This window comes from Tenebrio molitor, chromosome 3, assembly GCF_963966145.1.
Source record: "Tenebrio molitor chromosome 3, icTenMoli1.1, whole genome shotgun sequence".
Taxonomy (NCBI): Eukaryota; Metazoa; Arthropoda; class Insecta; order Coleoptera; family Tenebrionidae; genus Tenebrio; species Tenebrio molitor.
The window spans coordinates 9,229,923-9,250,692 of NC_091048.1; the positions used below are offsets into that span (position 1 = coordinate 9,229,923).

Consider the following 20,770-nt stretch of genomic DNA (forward strand, 5'->3'; position numbering starts at 1 on the left):
CATTTTTACCTACCGCGTGAGCAATTAGCAAGTTTGCCTTCAATACACCCTACTGGTCGGTTTTGAAGAGTCAAAGGGTTTATGGGGGCTATCCATGAGGAATAGCATAACTGCATTGCTCAGGCTGTTCAACTGATTCAAGCTTCAAAGAAAACCTTTTCTGTGGTATAACAAGAGGATGATCTTAACGGATCTGAACATGTGAGATCAAAACATAAAGACAACACCCAGTTTCGACGTAATTCTGTAAGAAGTATCAGAAAGCACAAACAATATAATTGCGAATTCTGTTGTTGTAAAAAACAAATAACGTAAGATCTAGACAAATTTATGTAACTCCACTGACAAAGAATGTTTTGTGTAGATTATTTTAATGTTATCTACTATGCTATGAGAGATCACTCAGTTGAATTTTGTTAACATTACAAAATCCAAAACACAATGTAGAAAGACAATACAGACAATCAGTGAATGTTTGCCACAAGAACGGTGTCAGTATTTGGTAAAAATAGTAAGTTTTCCTGTATTTATTTGTTTGTGCCATCAGCAGTCGCGCAAATAACCCGTGTTGCATCCCTTCCGTCTTGCATCAGTTCTCCTCGGCGCTGATCCTCGAATTTCGAACCCGTATGTAGCAATGAATCCCGGTGGTGGAAGAGGAAGGCCGGCTAAACTGTCGGCCTGGTAATAATAATGAGGTGATAAAGGGGGTGCGCGACTGATGTAATGGTAAAATCGTTACGGGGGGCACGGGGACGATCTTAAGCGGCACTTATCGGCGGCGGCGGCGACGGCGGCGGGGGGAAACAAAACAGCGACAGACTGTGTGCTGCTGTGGCCGAACGGGGCCCATTAAGGTGCGTAATGGCCGGTCGGGTAAGACGGGGCGCGCAGAAATGCATCGATTAGACATAACGTCGCGAGACGACTCTCTGTTCTCTATACTGTACTGTACTGTGTGTTCGGGGGCCCAGGGACGCCCCTTTTCCGAACTCTCTGTATGCAGAAGGCGATGTGGACGCTGGCCACGGCTCCACGTCGCGGACTCGGATTCCTCAAAAATTCCCGATCTGTCTTATCATATCTTCCACATTCCGGGACCGGAGGCGGAATAAGAGAACTAAACTAATTTCCGAGATAAGAATAAATATTCGTGGAATTTTTGGTTTTGTTTCGTGACGACCAAGGAGGGAAAGTCTTTTTTTACACGTGTGTGATTATACTGATTCATGTGGTGTTTTTCACGTTTTTTCCGAACTAATCAGCATTTTAATTTCTCCTAAATAATTTTATTACCCTAAAGAAGCAATTAACTAAACCATTAATTAAAGTTATTGTGTAGATAGCCATGTCCGAGGCCAATCAAATTATTATCATTAGGACCTGTAAATCTAATCTTCAACTTAACAGATGCTGGTCCGTGGCCGAGGCAAACTGGTAGTAGTAATTCATAAATATAAGCAATTGTGCATTTAGGATTCTATTCAGAAGGTGTTTAATCAGCACTTCTCGCTCATTCATTTCCTGACCCACTTTCTGCTCTTTTAGTCTATTCCTACTTCTCGCAACACGTTATGCTCTCTTTGATTAATTCTAACAATGGGTGGAAGTATCCAGTTTTCATTGACATTTTAAAAGAAACAAAAAAATATACACTCTCCTTGGGACAATATAGCTACAAAATTAAGCTCTAAGGCGATCTCCGGGTTGTCGCAGTTCTTTGTAAGAGCTTACGTCAGCTTGCAGTTCGTTTTCTTAAAATACCGATGCGCTACATCGGGTGACTCAGAAATCAAATTCTGTTTTTGTGGAAATTTTTCCCGTAAAAATATTGAGTTGCAGGATTTGTCAGAAGCCAATGCTGTTTTCGACACAACTTTTTTCAAAACACCGTTTTTCTAACAGAATTTCTTACACTTAATCAAGAAAAGTAGAATAATGAAAATTTTCTTCCGCTTCTTCCATTTTCTATTTTGTTGTGTAAATAGCAAACAAAGGTATTATATCGTGTGTTTTTTTTAAATATCACCTCGAAATAGGCGTTGAGGAGTCGATTGTGAACGCACCACGGATTACAGGTCAGCTATTTTAAGCTAACCTAACTTTTTGCGTGGTTTGTGACTGACGAGTGGTGCGTTCACAATCGACTCTTCAATGCCAACTTTGAGGTGACATTTAAAAAACACCCGATATCACATTTCTTAAAAAATTATAACATTCTTAAAACTGAAAGATTTTTATTTTTACAGATAGATGCGTCATAATTAATTTATAGATCTACAATTTTGTTATTTATTTCTCGTTGTTTTATTTCGTCTTGTTGCTCGACACACCTTTATGCATCTTTCACAAATCCCGCTCTGTTGTCTCATTTGCGAGCCCACTTTATCCTCCTTATCAAATTTGTATCGTCGTGCAGGCTTGATTAAAAATTATTATTTAGGGTCCAGTCTGGAACCCACCACCGTTCTATCAAGTTCCAAGTCGGCACTGCACTGCAGGTTCGTTAATTTACCAGATTGATTTACGTCACCGCTTACATTCCTCACTCACCATAAAATCAAGATATATTACAAACCAGCCAGGATTATGGAAAATTTACTTCAACCGCATACATAACTCTAAATTTTCAATTTACGCTTCACCTTCCCGGATCATGTTGTAATAATAATGATAATAACAAAAAAAAAACTCGTCAAGCTTGAATTTTAATTGAAATCTCGGTGGGCAATCATCGGGGGCAAAGTTTACGCAACACAAACAATTCCGGTGGTTAGATAAAAGCCAAGCTTCGCAGCGGCTCTTATTCGAATTAAAATTTAATCCAATAAGACAAATTATTAAAAATGAAATAGGCATTAAGAGATCAATAAAAAAGCGGGTATTAAACAGCAATTATGCGGCAAATTTTAAACATCCCGATACAAATCAAGATATTTGTGAAATTACGAGACCAGTCCTCCCACTTTTTTTAATTAAGCAGTGTATTCGCGAAATCTGGCGGTTTAACGAACTTTGAGTGGTTCTGGCAGAAATTTTCTGCAAATAGAGTCTTCTCGCAACTTGGCGCTCCGCACCTGTAATTTAAACATAGATTGATGCCCCGAGGACGCCCTCTCAGGACGATGATGGATCTCTCGATGCGTTGAAGAGGCGAGAGTCTCCTGGAAGTCCTCTTCGTCGCCGCTGCAATCTAGGCCTGGTGTAGCGCAAGCCGTCCGTTCAATCATCTTCAATTAGACGGGCGGTAACTTCACAATAATTAGCGGCCAGTTCTGTAGCTTTCTAGTCTGCAGGTCCGCCGCACTCTGACGACCTAAAGTAATGGATCCATCATCCCTGTGGACAGCGATGTTCCTCGCAAAAACATCACCTCATCTCATTCCACACGAATTAGAGGATTACTTTAGCTTGTTTGTCATCACTCATATCCGCAATTGATTTATTACTCTTAACTAACGGACCTGATACATAACAACGGAAACTTTCTTGCCAGTCGGAATGGTAAGCCACAACCTGTCATTGCTCCTGAAAAAACTTCTTTGTAGAAGTGGAACGTTCGAGGGCATCGATTCGTGAAGGGTGGACAGGAAAGTTTCGGCTTGTAGAAGCGATCAACAGGGTCCGAGATCACCTGATTCTATCTTTTATCTTAGTAACATAAAAAATTGAATAAATACTCGGTTGGCAGTATATGTGTTGGATTCTCTCATGGGCTATGAGTCATATCTGCGCAAACGACCAATATCGGTCTCAAGTATGCGCTACTAACCGACCGGAAAACATCGTCATTCGTTACGTTAGTTAGTTAGTCTTCGCGCAGATATTTCCAAGGTCACAGCTCATGAGAGAATCCGAAACCTTTAGTATTTTGCGAATACATCACTTAAACCTACTTTTCCAAAAACACCATTCTTGCAGGTTTGATGGTAACCCAGTTTGGAAACATTTTTCCGTTACTATGACCAGGGTGAGCGAAACTATCTGCTATCTTTTTCCGTTAAAAAATTATAAGCAAATTTGTAAAAAAATGTGTTATCAAAAATTCGCAATCGTCACTATTTAAACAAGATAGGAAATTTTTTTCTTAACAAAATTTGTTCAGAAAAATTAGCTCTTTTTAAATATGCTAAAATATAGGTATGTTTCTGGGGAAAAAAAATCGATGACGTCATTACTTCAATGCCATTTAAGAACCTCTTTTCAGATTTTTTTCTATCGTCTTTCCTTTTCTTTTAATAGAACTGAGACATCGAGTTTCGCTCACCCTGTACAATGTACATTCTGTTACTGGTATGAGTACTCGTATAAAGAAAGCAACAATTTTTTTGCGAGTAATGATTTAAATAATTAAGAAAAGTTCCAGTATTCGAGTGACCACGATAGAGTTAAAAAACTTTAGATTTTACAGCAGCCTAAATTTTTCTATTCAGGAAACTATACTCCGTTTCTGAGTTCGATGCCGGTAAGTCGTAAACAGGGTTGTCACAAATCAATAATAATCGCCGCTTAATACACGTAGATACAAATTTCTTTTGTGGGCTCACTTTAACAAATTGGGCATCCTCGTTCTGAAAGCTGTGTGCGGTGGTAAGAGTGAGAAAACATGATGTTTGGAAGATGGGATAGTACTTTAGAGCAGGAAATCCAAAAAGTTCAATGTAACATTTTAATACCAGTATAATTGCTTAGACTGCTTATAATTAATTATTCATTATATGTTTTGGACGCACTGGAATCTGTCAGCGCCTCGGTCGTTTTATGGTTTAGCGGCATCGGGCTCAGAAACAGAGTATACTCGTAGGTATGTAATAATTTGGGGAGTCGTGTTTTCCGGTTTCGAGCAAGATCCGTTGTATATTCATTCCTCTTCGCTTTCGACGAGTTAATAAAAACCGTTCGTAGCAGCGCCTCACATGCTGTTAATCAATTATTAATCCAAACTTTACGTTTCTCTCCCATCATCTCATACATGCAAGTTCTGCATTCATTTAAGACTCCCATCCCGAAGTCAGCTCCAGCTATGAGACATTCCTATCACGGAGAGCGTCATAACAAGTTCAGACTGAAGCTATTACTCGGTCGCCGTCAAGTTTCGGGTCTCTGGATTGCGATGTTGCAAGTCGCGGACGTACGATTGACATTTTATGCAAATATCTTATCGTCTCCTCTCAACTTCCACGAAGAACAGCGCTGAACTCGATCACATCCATCTTGTCGAAGGTGTGTCGATGATCTCACCGTGCAAACCTTTTAATCAAATGGTGACGTGTCAGTGACGAGCCTCTCTGGAGGCAGTTATGTTGGGGCTGTCGTCCGAATAACTGCTTCCCCATCGATCCGCCGCCACCTCGGCTAACCCTTCAGCGCCGCCACCGTTTCTCTCCTACTTAATTATTATTTATAATGCTAGTTCGCACCGTACACTGGTCTCGTTCGATCCCACTTCTGGATTTTATTTGCATGTCTCGAGACCCTTCCCGAGGGCATCCATCACGTTATTTATTGTAACAGGCGAGCATTCATACGTTGACGTACCTGATCTAAACCAGACATAGTTGTCTCAGCAATTACGAAGAACTACTGCATGCAGTCACGCCATTTCTACAGATTTATTCACAACACATCCCACAAAAATCAATCTTTTTGCTTGCAGATATGATAGCGGACTACGACGACGACACACACTTCTGTCTCAAGTGTCACTCCACCATCCTCGGACTCGACAACTACGTCAACCATCGCAAAACAGGCTGCTCCAAGAATGTCGTCGATCTACCTAAATCTCCCCTACCCAGTCAACTCCTACCACCTGATGACTCTTTCAATCTCAAAGCTGACGATTTCTTCTCGTCACTTGAATTGCAAAGCAGCACCAAGAAACTGGCTCCCTCCAGTTCCGGCAAGAACTTTAGCGGAATCTTAACCAGAAGCAAAACCACAGCTGCTATTCAAGCTTCAACTCCGCAGAAAGACAACCAAGAGATACCACAGTCAAAATCAGGCAAGAACGTGTGGATTGGAGGTCATCAACTGAAGCTAGGTTATGGTGACAATCAGTCGAAACTGATAAAAGCCGTGGATAACCTAGAAAGACGCAAGGAAGATCCTCCCAAGATTGGGGTCTACGAAGAGAGCGACGTTGACTCCGAAGACTACGATTTCGACGTCGATGAATCGTCTGAAGATGACAATCACGACGCACCACCAAGAAATCATACCGGAGGAAAGTGGAAACCGTCATCTCCTATTCAGTGGAATCGTCCACAAGACTGGAGTGTTCCTCCACCGACGTATACGGGAGGGAAATGGAAACCGTCTACGAAGAGAGCGTCACCTCCACCCTCACATACCAAAGGCAAATGGAAACCTTCGTATCCACTCTCGCCCAAAGATACTTACGACTTTCCTCCTCCAACTTTCACTGGGAGTAAGTGGAGTCAGTCGAAAGCGAGACACGAGTATGACGTTCCTCCATCAAACCACACTAAGGGTAAATGGAAACCTGAGGACGAACCCAAGGAAGATCCAGTAAAATTAAAAGCGAAAACAAAGAAAGACAGCGATAATGTACCACCTCCATATAGTAGCGGAAAGTGGAAACCTGCTAGTCTCGATGGTCCTTCGCCTAGTTATACCAAAGGTAAATGGATACCTGAAGAAATTAAGAAGAACGCAACCAAAATCACAGACGATTCCCCGTTTCGAAAATCTAGCGGTACCGTTCAGTATTGGTGCAGACCTTGCAACCGCAGATTGGCCTCGAAAGTGGTCTACGAGAGACATCTCAAGTCAGAACTACACTTTAAAAGAACTTTGCATGACAAGGATTTTGATGATAATTTAGGACTGACTGCGGAAAAGCGCAACAAGAAGAAAATCAATCATGAATCGATCTTACCTGATGAAGATTCAAAAACCGTCGATGTCAAGAAACGCAAGAGAAAGAAGATTTTCGTCAAATGCCAAGTATGCAACTCCAAAGTTAACAGGAATCTGATGGGAAAACATTTGATCTCGCATTATCATTGTCGAAAGGGTGACATCTCAACTCTAGTTGCTCAAAATATGGTTCTCGAAAATATTTTTGAGATCATTCTCCAAAGTCCGTTTCAGTGTGGCATTTGTAAATTTTATTTCAACCATCACAAAGATTTTCTGCAACATTGGCTGTCCGACTATCATTTGTCTAAAACGGAATCACGTGATGGGTACTACTGGTGTTCGCTGTGCAAATTCAAAGATACAGATAGTGGAGTCATGTACAACCATCTAATTTCAGAAGAACATGAAGTTGTGGTTTCTGTTATTAACAGATCTGTACCAATCATTATCAAAAAAATTAATCCAGTCAAGTGTGAGGAATGCAACGAAGAATTTCTCTTAAATGTTGCTTTGATGAGGCACTGCCACACTGAAGGACACAAGTCTGAAAATTTAATTTCAAATCTGAACAATTTTATTTGCTTGACTTGTCAACAAGTCTTTAGATCCAACATTTCTCTAAAACGACACAAGCAAACGGTTCATGGAGACACGGTTTTCATTTGTACAATTTGCGACAAGAACTTCCTTAACAAGGAAGAGGCCAGAGTTCATAGAAATACATCCGAACATAGATACAAAATTCTTGCCACGAGAAGTGTTGAACGAAAATGTGACTATTGCACTGAGACTTTCCGGAACTTGCAAGAACTGAAAGAGCATCTCGGGAGCAAGCACAAAGAATTCAGTCCGAGGTACGTTTTCTCCGTTGTATCAGTCACGGGTTAGTTTTGATTTCTTGCAGATGTGTTCACTGTGGTGCTACTTTTACTCTGCCGCAAGAGCTCACTGTACATTTGCGCAACAAATCGTGTTCTTACGAGGAAAACTTCAACGGTGCCAATTCTTGTGACAAGTGTCCCTTCTCTTCGGACTCCACCTCAGAACTTCTGTTCCACAAGGTACTTCACACAGAACCGCTGATGATATTGCCTGTGGAAAGTGATTCGAAGAAGAAACCTGTAGCGCAGTACAAGTGTCCTCTTTGTGACAAATTCTTCGTTAAAGCTTCGTTGCAGCCGCATTTGAGGTTGCACACAAAAGAGAGACCTTTCGTTTGCTCGATTTGTAGCAAAGGTTTTGTAAGGAAGAATAACTGGATGCTACACGTGCGAAACCACGAGAGAAAAAAAGAGAAAAAACAGAAGCGGACAGAGAAGAAGAGTGAAGTTTGCGGAGATCGTCCTTTCCTTTGTTCGACTTGCGGGGCGAGCTTCAAAAAAAAGTAAGTAGGAGTAGGTGCTTGAAGGTGGTAAGCTTGAGGATAATAACTTAAAAGTGCAGTTACGGTGCACATAAAGTGGAGCTATCATTGTTCTGTAATTTATGGTGCTTTCAACAAGTTGTTGAGGATGCGTCAGGACAATTTCAGAGTGAATAAACAAATCGCCAACTATATAGTAAAGAAATCTGTTCGTTCGTCTAATATATTGGGTTATGTTGCCATCGAGAGCCGACGAGTTCCCTGCTGCGCTAATGGATAAACAATATGACTGGAAACTGAAACTTTTCCCGGTGTATAAATCTCGGGTTTTCCCCCGAATGAGACGACCCCCATCTGCCAGTAAATAACTTAAGTACACATTAGACCGTGGCTCCCTCTATATATCAAAGGGCGAGTCCGGCGGCGCGCAACTTAAACACAACTCGGGGAATTATGAGATAATACGTTAGGCAAATGTCTACTTAGGGCACCCGTCGAAGACGTGTGGATGCTCGGCGAAGGGATGACGTTCTCGTTCTGGTCTAGGTCGATGATAAGGAGGACGTGGGGCCTGTTTTATGGGGAAGCATTTATAAACGGTCGGCTGCAAATCATGGCTATGTCACGGCGTGTCCTCGTGGTCGCTAATGCGTGCGAAATGGCCCTGCACAGGTGCCGACCTGACAACGGCTTTGCTTTTCTGGGGACGGTGTGGTAGCACGGACGCCACTGCGCGTGTAAACGATCTCACAAAAATTCACTTCCCTTTTCTTCCCATTGTTTATACTTAATTCATGCAAATTGTCTACTAAAGAGAACTGAAAAATTATATCGTTATTTTAATACTTTGACATGACGCATCTGATGTCCTGCCGAAAACAATTTCTTCGGTAAGGCCATAAACTTTGCAGACAATTTTGACTTGAAAAGATTTATGGCGATTACATCGGTAAAATGCATCAACTTAAGGGTTTAAATGGCTTGAGGGCTGAAGCAGAACTAATTTTAAATTGTAACTGTTTTAATTAGTTTTTTATTAAAATTTATAGGCCCTAGACCAGATTAGTGTCTTGGATTTGTTAACAAATGGAGTGACTTGCATTTAGCACTGACGAACAAGAAGTTTTATACTCTAAAAAGGTTTTAAGTATCTGAACTTTGAAAAACATATTTTTATCTGCGATTTTTATAGAAAAATGTAGATGGCAATATTATCGCCATAGGAAAATTATGTTTGATTTGTTTTCAAATTACATATGCACAAATTATAAAAAATCTAGCTTAATTTGCGCATTACATATGTATGAGTATGTCATCAAAATATAGTTAAATTCGAGCTAAATTTGTCTAAGCAAGAAATTTCACCTTAGAATTTACTCCTAATAAACATCAGCTCTTAATTACAAAATCAAAAATAGCAAGATGGCCGTTCAACGTTAAAAAGTAAACTTTAGTCTTTAGTAGACTTTACTAACATTATTGAACCTTTAAATGCTAATAATATTGCAACAAGAGAACTAGGAATTACTGATGCCTTAAAATTTGAATATTGTAAGTTTGAAAATTATCATTTTACTGTAACTGTAGCAAAAAAAAGAATTAATGTCCATTTTTTTTGTGATGCGCTTGAAGATAAAATAGTATATATGTATCATTCAGAGTACGTCTTTTTGTGCTTCACCCAGTTGCTGACCTCCACTTCCTCTCGGTCTTCAATCTCGGGGCTTAGCACAAAAAGACGCACTTCTACTCTTAATGACATAATCTACTATTAGAAGAAATTTTAATGATTCTGTTTATTTTTTTTATTATAATTTCAACCATGATGATGTTGTAGTGGTTGATGGATCTACAGTAGTATACAAAGCAACAAACAGTTTTTGAAATTAGTCTTTGTCAAAGCACAATATCAGAAAATTGAATTTTACGAAATTCTGGATATCTAATGAAAGATAATCCGGTGTTCCGTACACTAATACAAATGTTATCTTCGTTTCGAGACATCTTGAGACACAGAAACATTTCAAGTATACATTGGAATTACTATTTCCTCAGATTGCGGGTAACACCGGACAAGCAGTGGAGCAATTTTGTACATCAGGTCAAATAAAGGATCTCAATTTGAAGATTGAAAAGAGCTATCTTGAAATATACATATCCGTTATATTAAAAAAATTAAAGTACACAAATGTTGCAAATAAGGAGAAAAAATGTAATTAATGAAGGAACAGGTGCCAAATGTAAATTTTGCCTTGGATTACATATTTGTGCACTTTTGTGGTACCACTTTTCACAAGTACAATTAATTTCAAAATTATAGAGTACACCTAATTTTTCACAGTGTAAAATGCACTTACATTTTTTTGTCAATGATCAATGTCAATTTTGACAAATAAAATGCCTAATCTAACCGAAAACGCGAAAGTGCTCATTCTTTCCAAATTAGAATCCGGAGGGTAGCCCAGTATTATGTTATAACATCGCGAAGAGCACCGTGTGGAGGATAAAACAGACAATATTATGGTGCTTTACAGTATCAGCGATATTTTATGTTGTCAAACTTACCTAACCTATATAAAAAATATCTTCAAAAAGGCATCTTTACATGTGGAGAAAACTGTAGTAAATCGACTTCTTGTTTTTTTGAAGTGTATTCTATAATTTTGAAATTAACTGTTTTTAACTGTTGCTTTCATGATGATCCTTTTCTTCCTTTATCTTTAATCCTGACCTCATTTTACACTTACAATATCCGGAGTTTTTCTAAGAGGAAGTACAAGGTCATTCATAATAAATGATTGTCCCATCGCAGTTGGCGTTGAAAACCCACACAAATTTTGGATGTGCCGCCAGCCTCGCAACGTTAGACAAACTAATAGACAGATTTACACTACCGTCGGTAACGCCACCTATCGGCGATACTAGTCTCACTCATGTTATGAAGCTTGCGGCGCATTCAACTACGTCACCAACGCGCAACGCCTACTGCGATGGGACAATAATTTAAATGACTGTATTTTCTCAAATCTATTTGACCACTGTTGTTAGGATTCAGGTCGCTTCCGTGGGTTATGCCAGATGTTTTTCTCTAAGAAAAGAATGTCGTCACTGCTGAACAGTATATTGACGATTTTTTTCTGAGTAGAAGTTAATAGACAGTTTCCAGAAGGCCTTTGCGGAGAAGGCTCTTGCCTCTGTCTTACCTACAGAGGGACATTTTCATCCATTTGCATTAAAAGAAACGATTCTCATACTTTTAGAACCATTTAACACTACAGTTATTGTAGCTATTGTTTGCAAGCTTTTTCAAAAGAATTTCGTCACATACAACTGTACAATGCAATATTTGTTAATTTGTCAACTGATTGTCCAATAGAAGCAGAATCTTTGACTGGAAAATGTATAATCCTTCGTGAATTGGATCAATTTATACAATATGTCCTCATTTGCTCACACAGATTCAGACACGACATAAGACACCCTTGCAGGACCTCCTTTCATTAGGAGGTGAATTTTTCTTGGCGACAAAGAGTAGTGCAACATAGGTGTCACCTACTATAGCATATAACAGAAGTAAAAAGTCTTCTTAATTGACTGAATAGTTTGCCACCGATACTTCTATATAACAATATTTTAGGTTTTTATATGGTACTAACATAAGTACGCCTACGAGTAGTAGGTTGTCAGACAAAATACTCACTTCTTCCTCGTTAAAAACTTTCATTCTGTTCATATCTACAATCCCAGGTGAATTTACTAATTGCAAGGTATAGAGGTCACCTATGTGAATTATACAGGGTTTTTCTAAATGATTGTAGTCCAAGCAGGCTTGAAAACTGAATATAAAATTTATGGTTGCCGCTCCGTATAAAAAACATCAAAATTATGTGAATAAGTGAGTATACACCGTTTACACACAGGAGTTAAAATGGATGCAAAATAACTCAATATTTTTAGAATTGGTCGCAAAACAACTCAATATTTTTGGATTCAATCGTTAATTTAAAAATATTAAATAAAATCCTCATCACCGCACTTTTCACCTAAAAAATGACAGTGACAGCGACAAAAATTGACAGTTCACATGAAAGCGGCAAAAAAGTCGTAACATGGGCATGGCTTGCTTCGACTACAATCATTTAGGATAACCCTGTACATCCAATCCACTCCTTCCGTTTTCTGGAACTTGTCGAAACTCGTTTGTTCTGTGAAGGAAGAGGTGAGCTTTCTGATTTTCAACGTATGTCGTTTCAGATTTTCTTCCATTTCTTCGTTAACGTCTGGCTTTCTGTGGAGTTGAGATTGTATAAAAACCTGTTTATCATGTTCTTCCTTTTGAACTGACGAAATGGATTTTTTTTTTTATAATATCAGAAGTGACTATTTGATAATTCGAGATCAAACATATTCATATTAACTACCTTAACAAGCTAACGAAATCTGAATATATCAATTTTTTCAACACAGAAAATGTTTTTTTGGATATCGTAATGAAAGTGGCACTTTTTTAAAAAATAGTTATTTGTACAAATATTTTGACATGCAAAGTGTTTCATCTTCGATTTGCTTCAAATAGTTATTTACAGTATAAGTATACTAATGTCATGTTTATATGTTTTTCTACAATAGTGGTATGATTTTAGTGTAACATAAATTTCAACGTTTTCTAATCACTTTACAAAAAAATTCATGAAACCTAATTAAAGACGACTTCTATGGGCAATATAAAAAATACATCTTTCGTCTTCCAAATAAATCACACTGTATATGATGTTAATTTTTTAAGCAATATTTCATGCTGGGTCTAAATCATAAGTCAAAAGATTTAAATTTAAATAATTATTAATAATAGATATGTTATGTAAATTACCAAATTAGATTTACAAATCACGCGGTTTTGGGCACGTTTATGTTTTTTGTTTTGTCTAATTTATTTGCTAAAATATTGTTGGGCGATTTTTTTTTCTTTTAAACGGGTGAAATAGAAGTTGATGTCAGGTTCCAGAGATCAGAAGCAAAACTAGAAGGGCACTTTATTCGATAGGACGACTGCAATATATTTTAATTACGTTCGTGCACCAATGTGGTTGTGCCTTCAACAAAACCATCATTACCTACTGCGACTGTTCTAACAAGATTTTACAACCCTTCCGGTAGTCGTCCCGGAATATAAGAGAGCCAATTAAAGAAAAAGCAATGTCTTCATACACATTATTAGCACATAATTTTTGAGCTGCAATCTAATTAAGGCTCTCGCGTTGTTGGCGGGGGTGGTGTGCCGAGTTCGCCGCCACCATCCCACTATCTCGTGCACCCCGAGGCAATGCAGTCACAGCACCCATAAACATCCCCAACCCTTCACCTATATTTCACGCACACCACAATTCTCTAATTACAGCACGTTTAGTACGAAATATGAGACATAAATAACTGGCGCAAATGCTCACTGTCCGATTTATACTGCCATTGTGTTCGCTACTGTCTGCCAAGTCGCTTCTCTGAATTTTTATCTAGGAAAATAAGTTACAGATTGGTTTTGGAATTTATTTAAAATTTCAACTGGTACGAAACAACCAGAATAACATATTACTCCACATTCGTTGAATTTATGTAAAAAACTAAACTTGCAAAGTTCGACGATTGTTCCTCGACAAATGGTAAGAAGTTTACAACGACTATAGTGTCCAGTGTTCTTCGGTTATTATCACAAAACGCACACCATAAGATACTGATGAACTTGTGCAAATCTAACGAACTCCTTCCCCTGAAATTTGACTATTTATTTTATTCACTTTCTTGTGGATATCAGGCTATCAACTGAAACTTGGTTGTAGAGAAGGTTAGTTTGAGCTATTAGAAGCAAGCAGTTGATAACATCAACAGACAAAAGAGAATAATCTCAACGTTGATCTAAACATCACAATTACGACGGCAAACTCACCTGAAGACACTCACTGTACTCAACTAGAGGAGGGGTTCTCTGATTCAGTGGAATCCATTACAAGACTAAATTAATTACATTTTTTCCAGAAGCAAAAATCATTTATACAGCAAAGATTTTGCCGCCACGTTCTGAAAGCAATGGAAACTTGCTTGCCCAAGAAGTCTTATTATTTTTTACCGTAGATATAGCCTTCTCTGGGTAACTACAGTAATTTCAAAATAAAGCAATTGTACGATGTTCATCCATCAAACCACACTCAAGACAAAAGAAGGCTTATAGGTGATTTTGAGGAGCAATCACTGAAATTAAAAACAAAACGAAAACGTAAGAGAGACGTCATATTCTTACTAAGTGGAAAGTGGAAATTATCCAGTCTCAATGATTCATCTTCTAGTGTACTATTAGAGGTACTCGTAAATTGAAAATTTTCATGGAGAATTTTTTGAACGAAAAATGTGGGCAAATATTTTAATATGTATTGATGAAGACACTTGGAGGTCAATGTTGAAAGTTGACCAGGAAAGATATTATAAATCAGAACTATACCTCAGAAGAAAAGGAAATAATTTTTGATTGAATGTGACATTGATCATTCCAGAATAAAAGCGTTACATTAGGTTCCGTAATTGTCAGAATAAGCTTTAACTTTAGGAAAAATGGTTCTCATAATTTTACATGAGACAACGGAGGTTAATTAAGATCTATATCTAGAACTACACACTCTGAAAATATGTTTTCTATTATTTTCTTTTGAATTTAAGGACAAAGTATCTGGTATCAAGTAATAAGCAAACAGAACAAGGTTAACAATAATCTAATAAGAAAATGCTTAACCCTTGTGATTACTGTCAACGAAGGATGACATTTTAAATTCATTTCTCCAAATCTGTATAAAAAAATAGCTTCAGCATCACTTATTTTTTGATTTATATTATCATTAAATTCACTAAGACAACTGCCCAGGAAGACTTATATTTTCGTGTTGAAAAATGAGGAAGGAATTAATTTTGACATTTTTTTGAAAACCACGTAGAACGATGTAGAAGAGTCTCTCAAATCAGAAATTTTGAAAAAGAGAAACATTTGAGCTTCATTACTAATCTACGAGTAAAATAACCAAAGTTGGCAATATAATAACATAATTACATAACATTTTTTATTTACAATGCAAAAATATCCGATAATAATGCGGAATCTGGAAAAGTGCCCCGAATGCTTGCAGCGTTTCCACGTTGAATGGCAAAGGAAATCCTCTCAAAAAGGAATTTCTTCGATTTTGAATCGCCTGATTCCGCGATAAGTCGGTTTCCCATGACATTAATGAAATCGATGGTTTCTTTGCACCAAGGGCCTAAGGTTTCAAAGGCTAAACCTTTAAATATGAGTTAGAATTAAGATGATAATAATTATTAATTACAATGCTCCTCCAAGGGATGATAGGTAAAGATTTTGATATTAGTGTAGGAGTGACTGCTTAAAGTAAATACTATCTAGTCTTGGTGGTCTATCTTCTGATAATATTAAAGATGATTGGAAAAAATCTGTAGGACAACAATAGTAGATTACCCTCTGAGTGATCCAAAAGAAAGCTGAAATTTAAAATGAACGTTAAAGAAACGTACGAGTACCTATTAGTTTAGTTTACATTGGTCGAGTAAAATAGGCAACTAGGACGATTATTCACCCCAGTAACCAACTCGCCTATTTTTAATGTATCCCATTCACAAAAGCGAACAAGTAGGTTGATGGGGTGAATACGCTGCCGAATTGGCAAAAGACGAATAGGCGAGCTACTCTACTGCGGAGTTGACCACTTGACTCAATTCGACCAACCACTCGACTAGAGTTCACACAAGTTGTCATTTTTTCAATTTATCAATAAAAAATAGAAAATTAATTTCACTTGGTGAAGAACATTTTATATTAAATTTTGGACATCTCATTATCGTTGTCAGCAGTAATGTAATTGTAGATTTTTTTTTCAGTTTGCCTACCAGGAGATAAGAAGAATAAATAACTGACAGCAATGCTCACTGTCCAATTTATACTGTCGTTGTGTTTGCTACTGTCTGCCAAATCTCTCTTCAGAATTTTTATCTGGTAAAAATAAGTAAGGAATTGGTTTTGAAATTTATTTTTATTAAAAATTTCAAGTGAGGCGAAACAAACAGAATAATATTTTGCTGTTCATTCATTAAATTAGTGGAAAAAACTAAACTTCCAAAGTTTAACGATTGTTTCCCAGACACAAGTGGCAAACTCCACGCCATCCCCATAAAAGTCGGTCCTCTAGCCTCGTCACGGCTTTTATGCGTTTTACGTCCAAATTAAAACGAAAGTAAGATTAAAATTTAACTGGAAACTTTATTTATTACATAATATATTCCCAGGGTCCAATAAAAATGATGCGGACCCAGATTATTAATAAACTACTTATGCATAATGAGAACTGTGAGAGAGCGGTAAACATTGTCTTATATAGGCATGAGTCACGGTAATAGCTTCTCTCCCCGAGTATCAAAATAATTACCAATAAATTAGCGTCGATTTACAGACACATCTTTTTTGAGGCGTCTTAATCCAATCAAATTAAATGCAGAATTTATGTTTATACGACGAAAATTTTAAAGGCAATGTCGGTCGGCGAGAGCAGAATGCGCACAACCATAATCGTCATGCGAAATATGGATGCGATAATATGCGATCGGTTGGATCCTTACTTACGGATATAATTAACGTAAACGGCCGTTTATACCAATTAGCTGTATTTTTAACGGTGGCACCAAGTCGCCTGTGAAATTTGTTTCGTTTGCGTTTGTTTTGAACAATAATTGGGGGCGCGACTGCCCCGGTTTCATTATCTTTTTTCCTAAATTTAATTAATTGAAACCGGGCGATAATTATCCCAAATGTAATTTGCTAAATTCGTCTTAATTGACGTTGCTTTACGATGTACTGATGTAATTAAATTTTCCAACCCGAATCATGTTAATGAATTTTACAAATCTATATCCCACACTTTTCACTTTTTAATAACAGAATGTAGTAGGTACACTGTTATTATAAAGGTTTTATTATTTAAAAAACGTTTGTTTTTTATTTACTAAGTATACCGAACAATTTTTAATTTTACTTCTATATGTCAGGGTAAGATTTCTACAATATATCGTGCGTTCAAATGAAACCTGGGCTGAGTAGGCGTTGAAAAAAGTAAACCATTTGGAACAGTGGAAAGTTTGAATTTCCCGTCCTTTGCCACGAATGAGATTTGTTTATGTTTAATCGGCACATAATTAAACATGTTTGTGTTTAGCAAAGGGTGCCCTTTGATATTTACTTCGATAATAGTTAGTTATTCTATTTTTAATGTAAAACATTGCAATGAAAGAAAAAAATCAGAAAGATTTTTTATTTATAAATTTTAGGTTAGCTGTCAACATGATTTAATTATAATTACCGAAACAGGGCACTAAAAATTCAACTTTACAATGAAATTTTTACAAAAAGTAATTTCTTTAATAAGAAATAATGATATTTTACTGAATTTCGATATTTCAATATCAGCACATTGTAAAAAACAAATGTAGTTCACTCTTTATTATCAAAGTGACGGACATTTAAAATTATTTTTTCTTCAAACGTCCATAAATTATGACACTCACTGCCTTCGGTAGCGAAACTACCAGCCGCAGCACATAAAGCTCCATTTTTGCTCCACATAACATAATATACAATGTGTCTATAAAAGAACATATATCAAGAGTCCTGTGGAATTATGCGGCTCTATATTTTTTTTGGCCCAACTATGTCAAGCCATTGAAGCCGGCAAATTAGATGTCAAATGACAAATGTCAAATTATTAATTAAATGTTAGCGTCAATTGTGAGTTCGGCATCTTAGTTGTTTTGCTTGTGATTTTCTTCAATAGTCTTTATCAAAACTAAAACGTTTTTTCGCATAAGTGTGAACTGTGAATACCAAAAACTAGTTACGAAGTAGGAAGGTACGACATTTATTTTCGTACGTTTACAGTAAGTAATAAGCAATCTTTTCAGTAAACCGCAATGGTTTTATTGCTAGAGCAAAACACCTTCATTGTGGTGTCGTATTCCCGAAATGGTACCCTGCAGAATGGAGACTGGGCTTATTCTAATAAACGCTTGCAAGGAAGAATTTTTCAGAAAATTTCCAAATGATAACATGCGGAAGCAAATTTAATTCCACATGTTAGAAGGATTGTGGATATAGATTTGTGGCAACTAGAAGTATCGAAAAAGGTAAAACTGTAGGAAGACCGCCAGTGAATGACGAAATTGTTGAGGATTTACGCCAACGAATGGAACAAAACTCAAAAAAATCCCTTAGGAAGTTATCACTTCAGACTGATGTACAGTCGATGGACAAATAAAACTGGGACAAAAATGACAATTACATAAGTCAAAATTTACAAATTTGCATCGTTTAAATACGGCTTTGTCACAAATAGGTTAACTTATTCTATAGATACTGACAAATATATTGACAATTCAATGGTCTGATTTACATAGATTAAATTTTAAGTGTCCCAGTTTTATTTGTCCACCGACCGTACTATGGCGGCCAAAAAATTTTGGCCGTCACTTTCTTGACATTCAAGTAAAGTGTAAATAAACCTTAAGGAATCGTAACCCCACTTTCGATTCTTGTCATTTTGACAATCAATTTAAACTGTTTGAATCTCAGATATTCCAAAAATCCGACATGAATAAACAAAATTAGAGTAATCGTACATAGATTACCTGAGGTAAACGTTCTGTGAAGTAGAAATGACAAAATAATTTTGAGTTTTGAAATTTACCACCCAAAAAATAACGTTCATAATCAAGACGGTAATCATGATGACAATAAAGTACGGATTACAATTTTTTTTTTTTTGAATTGACAGACAATGACGGCCAAAATTTTTTGGCCGGCATAGTACTACTCTCCACTTGTCAGAAAATTGTTAGGAAAAAATCCCGATGACATCCTATAAAGGTTGGAGTATGGATTGCTGCCTCACGAAGGAGTTTAATTGCTTTTATTGTAAAAATCAAAGAACCTGTCATTAATGAAGTTACATAACCTCTGTTTTTCTATTTGGTACCACAATATGCGACAAAGCGGCAAAAATCAAATATATTCGAATTCCACAGGACTCTTGATAACACTCTGTACTATTTTGACTATTTTTTTTTCCGAAAAAATACCTCCAATACAGGGTGGTCCCGATATAACCTGCCAAAAAAATTCTGAGTCATTAGAAGGATCTAACAAGTCCAAATAACCCCCCTTCGTTAGGTCCAAAATAATGGGGATAAATTAACCCCTATCCACACCCATTCGACGCTGCTGACCACAAAAATACGTACCTACTCACGAATTAATTGTTGGTGTTTGTAAGGATGACAGTATCTAAGCAACATAGGTACCTGAATCGTTTATGACAAATCTCAAATCTGACAAACTAAATCAAATTAATGACATTTATTGAAACGCTGTGTACACTGTGTGCGTTAATTCACCAGCTTATTTAGGTACAAAAGCTGATTTTGTAGACTGAGATGAATGAGTAATAATTAATAAATAAAGTGGTGTTCCTCAATGTGTAAATAAATGTAGAGGTAGTGTGTGCAAAATTGTGGAAGAACTGTGTAATAAAAGTATCGTCTTAATCGTGGTTAAATAGCCAAAATAATGTATTGAATAAATTTATTTACACTTTACATATTCGTACTTTCAACTCTAACTGAGAATATCTACTAACTAATGAAAGGTAGGTAAACTAGACTAGAAAAATTATTTTATAATAAATGTTCTGTGTGCCTTCCGTTGGCATTTAAGCACATTTGAGTACGCTGGTACCAATTTTCATAAACAGAATTCAGCATTTCTGGGTTTTTACGAATCTGTTACGCGTTTCTGGAGTTGGCCTTTTGTATTTATTTCAACTTCGTATATCAAATCTTTCGTGTGGTCCCAAAAATTAAAATCCAGAGGGGTTAAATGGAGGATCGGGGACGCCATCGTATTGGAATCAGTCAGAACCAACCTCACATAAATGCAGATATAGCTCCACAAAAGTACAATGAGACGGAAGGACTCCTTCAGGAAAACGCTCGCCGTATGGTCGCCTTGCCGGTCTTGAATCACCACGTGTTTCGCCATAGAGTAAATGCAAATCGGCGTATTCTTGTTTTGTGAGTTTCATAACTTTTTGAAGGATTCGCAAATTTAAAATTAAACTTGACAAATGTCATAAGCATAAGTGTTGCAGGTACCGTTGCTAAAGAAATTGCAGCCAAGTAACCAGAATTACCTTTTTAAAACCGATTAACTCATTAGCGTACAGCAAATTTTGACCAGATTTTCAATTATTTTTATCTCGAAAACGAAAAGACTTTTATTAGAATTTTTTTTTTGTGTATGAGTTCTACTCATCGTCACCTATTACTGGATTTCTTCTGGCAGGTTATATCGGGACCACCCTGTATATTACTTTGACAAAGTTAAGGTAATGACCCTTATGGAGAACAGAATGTCCCACAGACATTAAACAA

At 37.1% G+C, this 20,770-nt stretch overlaps 1 protein-coding gene across 1 annotated transcript in view; it reads left to right on the top strand.

The window, feature by feature from the left end:
- Window positions 1-20,770, top strand: part of LOC138126524 (uncharacterized) — a 65,756-nt gene that overhangs the window by 13,685 nt on the left and 31,301 nt on the right. Inside the window, exons 2-3 of the mRNA XM_069042293.1 lie at window positions 5,657-7,739; window positions 7,790-8,269. Coding sequence (XP_068898394.1) covers window positions 5,659-7,739; window positions 7,790-8,269 — 2,561 coding nt within the window. The 5' untranslated portion in view covers window positions 5,657-5,658. The remainder of the gene's footprint in view (window positions 1-5,656; window positions 7,740-7,789; window positions 8,270-20,770) is intronic.